The 16,157-nt window shown below is 39.9% G+C and overlaps 1 protein-coding gene across 9 annotated transcripts in view; it reads left to right on the top strand.

Annotated features, from left to right (window-relative positions):
* PARD3 (par-3 family cell polarity regulator) overlaps positions 1 to 16,157 on the top strand; it is a 901,610-nt gene that overhangs the window by 871,896 nt on the left and 13,557 nt on the right. For all 9 annotated transcript variants that reach the window (XM_082258262.1, XM_082258264.1, XM_082258261.1 and 6 more), the window contains one exon: positions 14,565 to 14,692. In XM_082258262.1, the coding sequence (XP_082114388.1) occupies positions 14,565 to 14,692 (128 nt within the window). The remainder of the gene's footprint in view (positions 1 to 14,564; positions 14,693 to 16,157) is intronic.

Below are 16,157 nucleotides of genomic sequence, written 5' to 3'. Positions count from 1 at the left end.
AATGCAGCACTGTGCATTATACATTTGGAGTCATATTGTTCATTTGAAATGTCAATCCACCTAAGTGAGGCTTTGTACTTGGCCATCAGACAGTTGTAGTCTATAAAAATCTACTCAGACGTTTCCTCATTTACAAAATTGAATAACTCATAGGTCTGAAATGTCAAAGGCCCAATAAAGTGTCTTTTATTCATTGATCATTCTCCATATTGATTACCCCCAGGTCCTTAACGTGATTTTGTATTTGAGTTCATTTTATATTACATTTTATAATATAGTTTTGTAAACAGTGACGAATAGAACAAAGTTTCTAAATTACGTATATTCAGTCCAATCAGCTCTGTCGAATATGTTCAAGGGTAGAAATAAATAAGGGTAGATGGTAGATTATGTACAATGTTGTGTTCTGACTGCCAGCCTTGGAGACCTCATCGGAATCTGTGCTATTCTAAAATTGCAATACAAAAAGTGTAAGATGAGAACCCTTTCTAGCAAACTGCTAACTGGGCTGAAGAGCAGACACTCTATGCAAATATTGACTTCTGTTTCATAGCCAAAGTTTTTTTTTCTGACCAATAAAAAAGTGTGAGAGGTAGGAAGAGGGTGGGCCAGATCTCCAGTGATTAAACTTGAATTATTTAGTAAGGGACCAATATTATTTTAAATGGGAGGAGGTTCCAACCCTTTTAAAGGGCAGCATCCCTGTATTAAGGACTGAGGCCAAAAATGTTGTAATATATGGAACTTTTCAGGCACGGAACAATATTTGAAACTCATATCAGTAAAAGTAACATATTTGTTGAAAATTTCTTAATTGACATTTTAAAACACATTGAAAGGCTGATGAGATGACAAAGGTGCATAATGGGTTTAGGACTCCTGGGCACTGTAGAAGATGGCCCTTTTTTAGAAGAGTAAAACCTTTCTTGAAATGTATTAGGGTTCGTTTTGCTGAATTCTTGAGGGGAGTGGCCACAATTTGAAGTTAAAAGCTCTAATTTTGTGCATGTATCACACAGGCTTGGAAGTAATGTTTCCTTAAATTAAAAAAAAAAAAAAAAGTAATCAATTTTATGCTTATGATATGATATGTTATGATATGATTTGTTATGTGTTATGATGTATCATGATTTGCGTCCATTTTCGTTTCATAGTGCTGAGAGCAAAGTCCCTATTTGAAGGCGGAAATGCACCCTATCATACAGGACCATAGTTTGTGTAATGCTGATTTAAAATGCATTGCAATAATTTTTGATGCCAAAGTGTTAGGCATTATCAGACAGAGCACTCTGTGGAGCTGTTAATCTATGAGCGTACAGCACACATCTGTGAGAAATGCATTGGCAGTGCTACTGTTTGAATGTCCTTGGGATTTCTCTCGTTGCTGCAGAAATTAATGCTGTCTTTTCAGCTAGTTTCATTTGTGAGTTGGTCATATTAAAAGCTACACAGTGGAATAACAATAAGTGCTCAATCAAGGCATGACTTTATAGTTTTGTAAGGAATATAATAGATTGGGCAGGGTGCCAGGTTTATTTAGCGGTATTAAAGGTATGCTCACAGTCAAAACTGAAAGTTAAGCATGCAATGCATATAGGGACACAGCCAATCTACCCCAGGGGTTCTTTTTTCCTAGTGCACCAGGTTATGCCAACTGCTTCATATGCCTTTTGCTGCCAGTCATTTAAAGCAGGAGCAAACCCAAAACTAAAATGTATTATCTTGCAGCTTACAAATTCTGTGGTGACTGCAATACTTTCCCATTTTAGGCTTTTTTTTTTTTTTTTTTACTTTATTTTCACCTGTTGATGCTGCCACCAAGGCTCCTTTCACACAGGCGGTGCGCCCGACAGAGTCCGTTTTGCTCAGCGGGGGATCGATCCGCTGTTCCCCGCTGAGCAGGCCGATGACCGCTCCGTCTCCACTCTGTGTGCAGAGACAGAGCTGTCAGATCCCCACTGTTCCCCACTGTTCTCTATGTGGAGATTGGATGAGAACTGACCACCTGTTCGTTCTCTTCCGATCCTCCAGATGGATGGAAATAGGGTTTCCATCCGTCCAGATTTCACAGACAGGATCAGATCGGATAGCAGCGGGTGTCAGCGGGGAGCATCTGTAACGCTCCTGCGTTTTTTTTGTAAGCTGGATTTGCAGCTGCAGAATCTCCACTCAGTAGTCATGTAGAGATGTGTTGGAATACCAGATCCAACTCTCCAGACTCATCACTGTGGGCCTGTCTGCTTCAGCATACAGATATACACACACTCAATAAGATGTTCCTGGAGTGATAGGATGTATATGATAGTATGGAGGTGATGTGCTGAAGGGACAGGTGTGAGCAGTGACAGTAATGGTAAGCACTTGATAGTAATGTTCAGGAGAGTAGTAGATGGTAATAGGTAGAATGCAGATAGGTTAGTAATCATGTATGGTAACAGGTGGTAAGGACAGCAGATGACATATACAGGATAGACTAACCCAGTGCAAGGATAGATGGTAGTAGACTCAAAAGCTAGCAATCTATGTAACAGTGCAGATGGTAGAATTAGTATGCATAGATAGTAACAGTCCTTAATAAGCAGAAGTTGATAGTGTAAGTTAGTTATGGAGGATTCCCCTGTGGGGTACTTATCACTAGTAAGGTTTAGTAAGTAGAGGGGTCCAGTAGTGAGGGAGTGATCCGGTAGCGAGATACGGGATCAGTAGCGAGGTTCCGGTCTGTTCCAGGTAAAGGCAAATAGCTGGAGGTTCCGACAGCAAGACAAGGCTTGTAAGCATGTAGGCACACATTGAACGAACAACGTGAGAGAGAACGCCGGCGATTGAAATAGCCGCTCAGCGGCACTCAGCGATGACGTCATCCGTCTTAAAGGTGTATGCGTTCCACCTAACTAGAAAGGTGGGACGCAATGTTGAAAGGAAAATGGTAAATAAGGGTACCAAAGGTACCAGAATCTTACAGCATCCAATCCGGTCTGTCTGAAAAACTGACAGGCGGATCGGATCGAAACACCCGTGTGAAAGGGTTCTTCTGTTTTTTTTTTTTTTTTTTTTTTTTGTTTTTTTGTAAATTTCCTTTAAAAGACCAAATTGTCCAGCAAAAAAGTCAATCAAAGGGTTGCAACTTTTTAACACTGAGAGGAGTGCTTACAATGCTCAGCTTTTAAATATTTATATAAAACCTTTACCCCAAGAGGAACACAAAAGCTCTTCCTGTAACTTCTTGAAAAGTGTTAGTTGGAGTTCTGCTTTATTTTTGGTAAGTCCATCCAAATCTGCTATCTAACACCCCTTCTACCCCGGACTGACAATGCTGTTATCCAAAGGTGTCTCTATTGCTCCTCCATCCAAAGGAGAGTGGAGATGCCTTAAAACAGGAAATGTGTTACTGGCAGGATCACCAGATGAACAAAAAGCCTAAAAACTATTGCAGCCACCACTTTTATGGATCAGAAAGGGGGACCTAATACCACTTTAATGATTGGGGAACACCAGTTGCTCACACATAAAAACAGGCATATCAGGTTTTCCAAAATCCCCCCCTGTAAATTTCTTAAAGTGGTAGTAAACTCAGTTTGTTTTAACTTGTACCTACAGGTAAGCCTATAACAAGGCTTACCTGTAGGTACAGTGAATATCTCCTAAACCCGTACTCTTCAGGAGATAATCAGAGTGCATGCAGTCGGTGACGTCACCGTCACATGCGCTCAGACTTTAAAAGCTCCATACCATAGCCGAGGCCTCCCATGCACATACGCGAGAGTGACCTCATTGTGGCCCCGGCCACTCATCTAGCCAGCGGCCATGAATCTGGAAGGAAGACCGGGGAAAGATGGAAACCCTGTCAGCAGTGACAGCGTGCCAATGGAGACCTTCGTGTTAAGGTAATTCTCTCATAATGTGCTAGTATGCGAGGCGTACTAGCACATTATGATTTTTTTTTTTTTTTACGCTGCGGTTCACTGCTGCATTAATGTCTATTGCAAAGAGGGAGTTTAAGTGAACGCTTTATGATGATATACTGTACTAACTAAATTGAGAGTGTGCAGGCGTATAGAGGTGTCTGCAGATAACTACAGCCCACTTATTCCGATCCCCACAAGCCTAAAACCTAGGTCGATATTTGTGCACATTCTAACTTGGACTAAGCCTGCACCTGCCCCACTCAAAACTATTAGTCCATCAATAAGAAAAGGGTCCTCAACCAGTGGAGAGGTGTGATAGAAGCTGGGCAAGGCTTAGTTTTCTGAGCTGGAAACGGCATATACAGATTCCCAGGTTTGCACTGGATAGATCAGTTTAAAGTGGAACTTCAGTCAGAAAATTAAGTCTTGCTAGATCCTTTCAGGCTGGCCCCTTTTGCCGGTATATCTATGTAAACATTAAAAATAAGTTCCTGTACTGTGTAGAATCCAGTAATACACTGTGTTCACCCTGCTCTGCACATGCTTAGTTGTTCTCTATTTTTAGGCACTGTCCTGAATTTGTAGAAGCCGATCTGCAAACAGCCTGAAGATTTACTGCTGTTCAGGGGCTCTGGGCTTCAGCAGTTTGGCAGCCGATGACAAGAAAAAACAGGAGCAATGCTATTTACAGCACACACTAATTTTGGTAGCATAATTATTAATGTGGAATGTACAGTATATTTCTTGCCAAAGATTTTTTTTTATCAAGTTCCAGTTTAAGATAAGCTGAATTTGAACACTTGTTTAATGGACAGCATTAGCTTGATTATTGCTTCTGAAACATTTCTAATATTTTAAAGTGTACCTGTTACCTATGTAGTAATGTTTCTAACATACTGTTAGCTGTAGATGTGTACATGGCAGGAATCCAAAATTTGGATCAGGCTAACTTTGCAGGTATGCTCCCTCTTGATTTCCTTGACTAGAGGCAGCATGTTGTTTTGCCAAGCAGAATGATGTCTACGGATCCATTTTTTAGCCGGCAGTGTGCAGAATGCTGAGCTAAGAAGAGGTAGGTGAGGTATCTGAAGAAGGCAGGGAAAGATGTGAGTTGTTCGACATGTTCTTGATCAAAACTGTTCAGTGTATTGCAGCAGTGTAGTTGGGCACTGCAGAACTGTATAGTTGTGTATATACAGTAGCTTTTATTTGATGATAGACTACATTAGATGAGTGAAGAGGGATTAGAACCCCTGTCAGGCTTTTATTTCCGCCCATGCCCCCATTTGGGAGATTCGTCCTTTCTTTTTGTCATGTTTACCATTAATAACACAAGAGAAAGTAAAAGAGATTTCCAAATTTTGGACTGTCCTCAGATCAGTAATAGAGGGGAAATCTGTCAACTGGTGACAACCAGGTATTCCCTTTCTTTGGGGGGGTTTCCTCTCACGTCCTGTTTTGGCTTTGGGATAGGAAGTGAAGGTAAACCTGCCCAACAGGACATGGATGGGTGAAAAAAAAAAAACATACAGTGTTAAAACCCTCCCTTGCGCTATGTTTGCCTTTAGTTCTACTTAAAGCCAAGATCTATACCAGGGTTTCTCAGGCAGGGTTCCTCCAGAGGTTGTAACTATACAAAACACACAGAGGGCATACCGACCTAGTGCATTATCCCGAGATAAATTATTTATTGTATAAAAACACGGTAACTGTTGAAGAAGAGGAATTCCTCGAAACGCGTTAGCCTACAGGGTCTTCAGTGACTGCTATATCCATATGTGTTGATACATTGGATGGAATTTACTGAGATCTGTGATGCGCAATTTTTTGTTGCCTTTGTGAGTACAATACTTACTGTGTTTTTATACAATAAATTATTTGTCTCGAGATAATGTACTAGGTCGGTGCCCCCTCTGTGTGTTTTGTGTAGTTGCAGTATTGGACCTCCCAAGGTCTTTGAGGGCAGCAAGACCATGGTTACCCATTTTTAAAGACAATGAAGATATAATCAAATCCATCCGGAGGGGCCGTTTTCCTAATCGCAGGAGGCATTGTATGTGTGTGTGTGTGAGTTCTCCAGAGGTTGCTGGGGGTTCCTTCAGCAATGAGCAATTGCTACCTCTTTGAAAAGTTCCTACTGATCTCATTGATCTTTTTTGCCATCTGTAAGGGGGTAATCCTTCCCAATGACCATAAGAGTAAGGAGCATCCTTCCCACTGTCCATCACACTTGACACACATGAGTTGTAGATATAGTCATTTTTAGCAGGGGTTCCCTGAGACTGGAACAGTATTTTAAGGGTTCCTCTGTTTAAAAGGTTGAGAAAGGCTGATCTATACAGTCAATCAATAACAAAGCCTGTATCACTCTTCATCTTTGGACCGCTATTATCTACTCTGCACCTAATTTTATAGAAATACGTGTCTTCTTCCTGCATATGGACAGAAAAAGCACATCTCAGCAATGCATAAGTTTCCCAGCATGCAGTGTGACTCCAAAGTGATCATAAGCAGTGTAGTGCCACATATTTTCTTATCTTCCAAGCCAGCGCATGCATGTAAATCCAATGGCATTAATGCACATGGGTTTTTTTTTTGTAATGCAACTACAATACAAATTGTAATGCTACTGAAATTACCCATGGCATTAAAGGTCATACTTATGATTTTATTGCTGCATTACAAGTCATTTTTCAACAAAACCTACGAACGTGCCTTTTTTTTTATTCTTGTGACAAAGATAAAGTATGTGTTTTCTTAATTGCACATGTAGTGTATGTTTAACTAAATGTGCATTCTCTTAGCCAGAGAAATCCATCAGGCGTGTTCCCTGGTCTTTGCCCTGCACGGTAGCGGCTCCATCTTATCTGTACCTTAAGATTTATTAGGACATATCGCCCTGTTTGGATTTTCTTTTACTTGGGTGAAAAATGCAATTTTTCTTGGGAAAGTGTCCTGAGAAAAAGCTGAACTTTGTGGGAATTCTGGTCTGCTTAATGAAAGCCAATTGTCAGATTAGTGATGGTGTGAAATGTATAGCTATTCTCAGCCAAGGGTAGTATTTCTTGTGAATGCATAGGATAAATAATTTAATTTTTCCCCTTATTCCTATACTTATATATACAAATAAATTATACAACACAGGTTTCGATAATAGGACTGTATTGTTTTTAATTTATATATTATTTGTTATAAAGCTAACTCTAATTATTAGTCAAGTGTAGGTATTAAAGTAAAATTTGCAAAACCTAAAGTGAAACAGATATTATAGGTTTTTAATTGGCTTTCAACGTTTTGGCCTCTGGACTGACTCTCAGGAATTTCAGACATTAGAGAGCATTTTGGTAGGTCTTAAAAATGTGTATTTAAGCTCTATTCTGTAAAATATTCAGTTAACTGAGATTTATTTTTTCCAGCTTCTAGGTCCTTCTTAAGAGGCGGAAAGCATTTGTGTTACCCTTACCGACCGGTAGGGAAAGACTGGGAAATTTTGACAATGGGGGGATGGGGGGAAGCCATAACCAACTGGCTCTTTCATGCTAGGGCCAGATTTTCCAAAAAAAGTGAACCAAACTGTGCCATGTAGACACTGTTGGTGGGCATGGTAAAAGGTCAGGATTTTTAATGGACAGGGTTTATTGTGACATCCACCTCATCCGCTTCCTTCATAGCTCCCAGCATTTGGTCACATGACATCTCAGAGCCACAAAGGAAGACCATGTTCCTCTCTGCCAGATTCTGTGATCTTAGGCCTAAACAGAGTGTGATATAATGTCCACCATGAACTATGGACCCTACTCCGAGCACCAATCTACTTTGAAAGTGAATCTAGTATATATGTGCTTCTACAGACACTACATACCTGAATAGTACTGATAATTATACTATAAATCTCAGAATATCACACTGACAAACTGTTAGACCAATCAGTGGAAAGCTGATAGATTTCCATTGACCGCTTCCTGACCCTTTTCATATCTGCTTTTCTATAGCCACTAGGAATTCTGTCACAAGATAGCAGCTTCAGCCTCGGCATTTTGTATTTAAGGGGCAATCCGGCTTCCAGCTCCTAATACTTGTTGAGCAGATGTCTGTTTTCCTGGGCCATGTTGGAGAATTGAAGCAATATAATTTACATACTTAACATTCAGACTTCAAATAATACTTGTGCTGAGCAGATGGCAGGCCTGCTGAAAGGGAAGTTTAAAACAGATATTATCTTTGTTATTTTTAACTGCTTTACTGCCAGATGAGTAAAGCCACTAACCAGATCCAACTGTAATGATATAGTTTGCATATAAAGGCAAATCGCACCTCAGAAGTGACTGCATGAACAGGTGTTAATATCCTGCTCGGCGGATTTGTAGTGCTTTCTTTGTCTTTTGAAGGTGTTTTATCTCCACTTTGTGCATCAGAAAGACTGCTGCTGAGACCGGCTACAAATTTAAAAAATTTTAATTTTTTGTATACACTGGTACCATCCATATCAGTTTGATATTCGACAGCTATGTTCACCTAAAGGAAGAGGAAGCCCACCTTAAGTGATTTTAGTTTAGGAGTTTGGAGTCTTCCATTGTCTTCAAAAAGGAGGTTTATTTAGCAAAGTTTCTGCTTCTATCCACGTTGGTGGCTCTCATATCCATGCTATATACATCTACTGGATGATCCAACTTCTCGATGTCTGCCAGATCACTTAATAATTGGTGAGAATAGTGCACACACCTGGAAATGTATCTTCATAGATCTTGCAACTGGAGTCCTTGTGAGATCTAATGGCACTTTTCCACTGCAAGTACCGGCTCGGCTCAACTCAGCCCTGCTTGGCCCGGTTTGCTTTTCCACTGCTGGTACCGCATGGTACGGTGTTGGAACGGTTCGGTACGGTTTGGTATGATTTGCTTGTCCACTAAAGTAGTACTAAAGTTAAGTGGGTGGGATAACAATGATTCTCTGAACAATCAGTGGCTAGTAGTGACTGCATGCAAAGGATTGTGGGATATGGTACCTGGTATGGTACCTCTTGGAACCACAATCGAGGTGGTACTGTTTTAGAGAGCCATACCATTCGATTCCATGCAGTGGAAAAGCGCCGCCGTACCGTACCGAACCGTTCCTACACCGTACCATGCGGTACCAGCAGTGGAAAAGCACAAAAGCGAGCCGAAACGCTCAGTTCCATGCAGTGGAAAAGCGCCATAAGAAGCTGTGACCTAAATGTACTCTTTAGCATCCCCCAAAACCTGAAGTTTTGGGTAGACTGATTTTTTGAGACATAATGAAAAACTTCATTATGCACCTGTAGGGGTAAGCAACAGGTTCAACTGCTACCCTCCCTAAATACTCACCCTTCTTTCACAATCATGCTGTTAAACTACCAGCAGCAAAGAGGAAACTCTGTAAGCTTTAGCAGCTCACATGGGATTAAGGACTCTCTTCACATCATCAAGCATTGTGCTGCAACCCCGGTCTGGGGAGTACAGATATAATGGAGGACATATGACATTCAGTCCAGGATCTCTGCCAGATCTTTGTTGTATTAACATTTTGTAGTGTGATGAGCAAACTAAATCAACTGCATAGAGTGGTATGACCCAAAATGTTTTTCCTTCCAAAGGATTTACAATTGCGTTTGGCCAGCTGTGTCACTCAGATGGCCATTCCAGGTCTGTGGCATCTCTGCAGACTATGCTACAGTTCTTACACTCTGCTCCCACCCTTTGAATGGATACTTAAGGAGTTACTGCAATTGATCCCTGCATGCTACTGTAAGCCTTTTTCATAAAGTTAGACTGAAAGCACTGTGCCCAACAATGAACCCCTTTAGGCTGACCCTCCATGTATCAAGGTGCATTCAGGTAGTTTTATGTAAAAATGAATTAACCCAAACCTTTTTTAAATATTTTTAGTCAGACTGTAGTTCAGCTTTAAATGCAGGATCTGTTTAAAGTTCAGTCGCTACTGAAAAAAAAAAAAATGTGTTTTTCCCTTGTAATATAGATTATAAAAACGTTTTTAAAAACTTTTAACAAAAAACTCTAATTTTTAAAAACAATCATCAAAATATCCACTTTCTCATGAAATAGAGTTTCAGCCTCAAGATTTAATTTCTTTGAAGGCATAAAATATTGGGACTTTAATGGTTTCCGTTCATTTTCAGGCGACAGATCTTTGAAGATCTGAGTTTACAACCATCAGTTCCTCGCGCAGTAATACATTTGTGTGCCTCCTGCAATACATTAGCCGAGTCATATTGCCCTTCAGAGAAAAACTTTCAATCTGTGCTTGTGTACTGCACAGGGGGTAGCACAAAAGTCTCACATTCTGTCTGAATTAATACATCTGCTATCCATTGCTGCCTGCTTTTAACCAGAAAAAAAACATTGTTGCCTGTTCCCCGTAGTAACCTCCATATGCAGAATGGGAACTTATTCAAGGACATCTCTTGAGCTATTGAGCTACTGGCTTGTAATTTTGATGCACAATGGCTTGAATTCAATTCCCTCCACTGAATATATCATATAATTATATATTTCCAATTAGACCCGGCACTGCTTTGTAAATGCTCTGCTGACATTGTGCGTTTTTTAGAGATTTTTATAATCTTTGTTTATGCAGAAACTTTCAATGCCTATTACACAGCATGCAAGAAAGAAAGATTGAAAAGATTTAGAAGAGCTGCTAGGTAGTTGGAAGCCATTTTACCGATTACAATTCTGAATGTTAGATGCTGCTGACTTACAAAATGTGCAATTTTAGGGTGGAAACAGTGAATATATAGTGTTTTAAAAAAGGAGAAAACTTTTACTAAGAACGGTTAGTTATGCCTTCCTTTTCTGGGAGTGCATCCATCAATCTGGGTGCTTGGTGGTTATCCTCAGCAAGGTCACAGGGGCAATAGGGCAGTCAGTTACATTGAGGGGTTTAGTTGGTGGCCTTTCTGTTGCTATTCCTGCTCCAGAACTTTGAACTAGGTCAGTGTAATTTTGATGTAGCCTCCTCTTGGTCCTCACTCACTCTAGACTTCCTGCATCCAGCACTGTAAACTCTCTCTATGCCAATATGTATGCTGATCGAGAGCAGCTTGTTTCACACTCTTGTTGCCCATTAAAAGATATCTATTGTCACAGGATACACTTTCATTTTATAACATCAGTATTGTAATGGCAATACAATTCATAGTTATTTCTGACAATTCAATCTAAGCTTTCTTCTAAAAAATCTCTCTTTTACCAACTTACTGGATTCCCTGAATGTTTTGTGGTTCAGAAGGCTGATTCTGTGAAATATGTAACACAAGGAGCACATATTTGCAGGTTATAGTGAATACCGTTTGTGTCACAGAATTCAAGGAAGTAAATGTGTGGGATTCTTCACAAAGTAATGCCCTGTACACACGGGCCAAATGTCGGGAGACATTGGTCAGTTCAATAAAGTATTATTGGCAAAGAGTGCTAAATCAGACTACAGTAGGTTTAATTAAACATGAAATAAAGATACATTTAGTGAGATATGATAGGAACAGAATATAGGCATTGCTTCCTTGTCTTAGTTGACTTTTAAGAAATAATACCTAATTATTTTTATGTGTCTATAAATCTAATTGCCTAATAATCCCCCAGCAAGCTCCTCTAGTAATCCTCAAAAGCAGCCACATAAGGAAATCTCGATAGCTCAGTTATGCAAGGAAAATTGCCAATATTGCTTAAGCCTAAGTGGCTGGACACAGGCAAGAGTCATTGTAGTGGAATTCTTAGACGTGTTCTTTGAAGTAATGTGTCAGTATTTACGCTGCAGCTGGAATATGTCAGTTTGTGCATTTCTTCATTAGGTTCACAGCCCCCCAAATTACTACCAGAAGAGGGCTTTGTAGGGTACAGGGAAGAGAGATGCTGCCATGTTGGTTTGATAGCTTCCATTTGTGTAATTACACTTGGAAATGTGATCTACTGTGTTTTTTCAGGTGTGTGAGCATCCTTTGGTGCTGCTCTAAAGTGAATCATGTGCCTTTTACAATCGCTAACCTAATTGTTTTTGCTTTTGTTTTGGCTTTTCGAAAAGTGAACTACTATGTTCATGTTTTTGTAACTGGAAGGATCGGTCAGTCAATTATTTCACTAGCCCCACAAGTACACCAATGTCTCTTTCTATATTGGTGTGCCAAAAGGAAGATGTAACAATTATACAAGTCAGGAATTACATCTTTATAAATCTGAGCACTATAGGTTATGTAAGGATCTATGGGCCCCTTGCACATGGGTGCCTCCATTCCTTCTCAGCGGGAGCTCTATTGACTGATCATAATAGAAACATTTGTCTGCTGACGGAAGTAAAACAGACCAATGTAATCCCTTTTGGCGGCCGGATGTAGACCGATGTGCTTTCGCCTATATCCACCCACTCTGTTAAGATCCACAGAAGAAGACCTGAAAGCATACCTATTACTTACCTATTACTTTCAGCGCAAAGAAACTGAACAGACCTGGATGTAAACAGATGCACATCTGCTTACATCCAGACACCCTTACGGATGTTTTTGATCCACAATCACTGGACAAAAGCGGCACATGGAATGCCTGTGTGAAAGGGGCTACGAACTTTTTGCCAATCTGCCTTCTGCTCTTCAAAGCGATAAGAAGAGAAAGTAGAACATATCAAAAACAATCGTGGGCTCAGCTGAACTCCGACCGGGGCATATCTAATATGCTTGTAGTTCGTTAAAGTATATTTCTGAGAAAAATTGTGCGCATTTCTCTGTCTTTTTAAAAACGCTTCAAGAACAGAAAACTAGCTGCTGTTCCTGCCAGAAATCCAAGGAGCTTCTAACTTCTTGTTTGAGCTGATATCACTGCTTCTGCTGTGCTAAAATTTCAAACCGTGCTCTCAGTCCTACCGGAGTTCTCTCCTGCTGAACTACAGAACTTCTCATCCTCTCCTCATCTCCTTAACATAGGCATTTTTTTGTAGTCCAGCAAAGAAGAGCTGAGCAGGGCTAATAACTCTTCACTTATTCAATTTCTGGCAGAAAAACGGGTATTTTTCTGCTGCATTTGTGAAGAGGCAGAACATTGTGAATATGTGTGTATTGCAGATATATATACAGTGCCTTGCGAAAGTATTCGGCCCCCTTGAACTTTGCAACCTTTTGCCACATTTCAGGCTTCAAACATAAAGATATAAAACTGTAATTTTTTGTGAAGAATCAACAAGTGGGACACAATCATGAAGTGGAACGAAATTTATTGGATATTTCCAACTTTGTTTACAAATAAAAAACTGAAAAATTGGGCGTGCAAAATTATTCAGCCCCTTTCAGTGCAGCAAACTCTCTCCAGAAGTTCAGTGAGGATCTCTGGATGATCCAATGTTGACCTAAATGACTAATGATGATAAATAGAATCCACCTGTGTGTAATCAAGTCACTACAAAGTATTAACTTAAGGGGGCTGAATAATTGTGCACGCCCAATTTTTCAGTTTTTTATTTGTTAAAAAAGTTTGAAATATCCAATAAATTTTGTTCCACTTCATGATTGTGTCACACTTGTTGATTCTTCACAAAAAATTACAGTTTTATATCTTTGCTAGAAGCCTGAAATGTGGCAAAAGGTTGCAAAGTTCAAGGGGGCCGAATACTTTCGCAAGGCACTGTGTGTGTATATATATATATATATATATATATATATATATATATATATATATATATATATATATATATAAATTTTATATATTTTTTTCCCACACAAACGCACACATACATTTTAAAAAAAGTTGGTATTTGAGGTCAAGAGGTTAAGTACAGCAAGTGGTAAATTGCTTCCTGTTAAGTAATCCAATAAAAGAAACCCTACAACTTTTATTTTCTGTCTCTTCCTGCTAATCTGGCCAATTCTATTGGCTAAAAAAAGATGGACTTGTGTCTTTTTTTTTTTCAACCTATGTACCATGACGACTATTGTAAAGCGATGAACTTCACAGCTAAGTTGAATAAATACCAAAATTCTGAATTTCTTGGCCGATGTGGGATATTTTATGTACTTGTATTCGTTATTAATTACCCTTTAATATAAAGAAACTTCTAGTTGTATTATCATTTTGCTCAGTGGCCCTTTAAAGATTTTCCATGAAGGTGATTTTATCACATTTGCGTGGCTCTTCCATTTGTTTTTTGTGAATGTAGCTCTTGAGCTGTCAGAGGTTTTTGGACCCGTTGTTTGCACTTTATAGGACCACATAATAGAGACGTATCCAGTAAATACCTGACATACTGTGGTTCCATTTGCTGAAACCCCAGAGACCCTTGTTCCGCTGGGTGTTTTAAAGCTACTTGAGAAGTAGAGGTTTCATGCCTTTGTAATTACTGCAAGCACTCTGAAAGTTCTGAACTACTTTCTTGCACTCCAAGGAAAATTAAATGTTTACAATCCAGCCTACTTTTCTAAGCCAATCTAAATAACAGCAGTCAGAAGTGTGTGTGCCTTGCCAAAGTAGCCATCTTTTACTTGTCAAACTGTTTGACGTTTTGTGTCGAGCATAATGTGAAAATGTCTTTAGCTGAGAGAATGTCCAGCCTTGTATCCACATGATGTACTGACTAACAACCTTGCCCACGTCCTTCTATATTGCTCGAAAATCACTTTTCACCCTGCTTGTTTCTCCCCAGCCAAACACAACAACATATAATCAGAGCGGACGGCATTCAGTGTCTGTGGAAGTTCAGATGCAAAGGCAAAGACAGGAGGAACGGGACAGCTTCCAGCAAGCCCAGCGCCAGTACAGTTCATTACCCAGGTAACATGGCCCCTACCACTCCCCATCGCTCATGCTAAGATAATGGATATCGCTCACACAGTGAGGTAGTGTCACTGTAAACTCCTTGGCTCCTTACTGCGAGCCTGTACCCATAAATCTGTGCTGTAGAATTGGCCTCTTTTGTCTCTGTTCAGGTTGAATGCAGACTTGGATCATTTACATTTTGTGGAATATCCATTAGCAGGGCTGAAATATCAGTCGAAAGAACCTCAGACTTCCCATTAATATCAATTTCACAGAAGCTGTGACAGCCACAGCTTTTTTCTTCTGGTACTCTACACACTGCACTGGCCCTGTGAGTGCAGTTTACATTGACCGTGTTTTTTTTTAATGGATTAGCATGCAGCCATCGGAGCTCTCTTTTAGAATGCAGCCATATTGTTTTTTTATTTTTTTGATACAGCTGTATTGGTCTGTTCAACATTGTCATATTGTGTTCCTTAGCTTCAATTTTTGTTTCAATTGGAGGTTTCCATGAGTTTGTTTATTAATCCAAAATTATCTTTCAGTTTAAGCTAAAACGATTTAATGAGCATAAAAAAGGTATTTACAGTTTGTTTTCCGCAAGGAGTGCCCACAGCCTGAGTAGAAAAGCCAGTCCCCTGCCAGAATACTGTAAGTGGTCTCTCTTCAGAGCTACAATATACTCTCTGCTTTACAATCAGCATGGGGCATGATATTTGCTGATTAGAGAGCTCTACCTCTGGACCCCTGCAGAGAGACCCATGCTGCCACACAGCACAAAAGTCCTTCTCTACGGCATGCTGCCATGTGACAGGCTTTTCTACTCTGGCTGTGTGCAAACTGAAATGCTTTGCACACCTAATACATGTTCTGTTTTAATAAATCAGCATGGTTTGGCTGATTTAAAATGAAAGTTTATTTGGGCTTTAAGTTCTTTCAAGAATTGAAAAACGGGTTTTAAATTGATTCTGCCATGGAAATAACCAGAAAGAAGACTTGTTTATCCTGTTCTGAAAACAAGACCACCACTTCCTCTTATGTGCATTGTATGTATATTTTGTATTGTAATAGTGAAATGCGGAAGATTGCTTCAGTGCTAAATGCTTTGCAGTGCTGTGAAATATTGTTCCACATATTTTGATCTCCTGGTCTTCACTGTGTAATTGCTGAAGTTAAGACATTTTGAACAGGCAGGAAAACCTTTCACTAGATGGCAAATCAACCCACCAAGTATGAGGCTGGGTTCACATTTATGCGAATTGGATGCCTTTTTACCCGCATCCAATTCCATAACATGTGAATGTGAGTGGCTTTCAGTAGAACCAGTTCACACATGTCCGGGGCGGCTGCCATGCGGTTTTTAAAAAGGGTCCTGTGCATTTTGGGGTCCAGTTCAGGTACGAATTCATGGAAAAATTTGGCCCTGAATCACACCTGAACCGGTGTACAGAAACGCTCCAGACTGCAAACCGCAGCCGAA

This window comes from Pelophylax lessonae (assembly GCF_965119305.1).
Source record: "Pelophylax lessonae genome assembly, chromosome: 5".
In the NCBI taxonomy this organism is placed as follows: domain Eukaryota; kingdom Metazoa; phylum Chordata; class Amphibia; order Anura; family Ranidae; genus Pelophylax; species Pelophylax lessonae.
The sequence above is the reverse complement of the archived record's forward strand: the minus strand, read 5'-3'. Positions and strand labels throughout refer to the sequence as shown.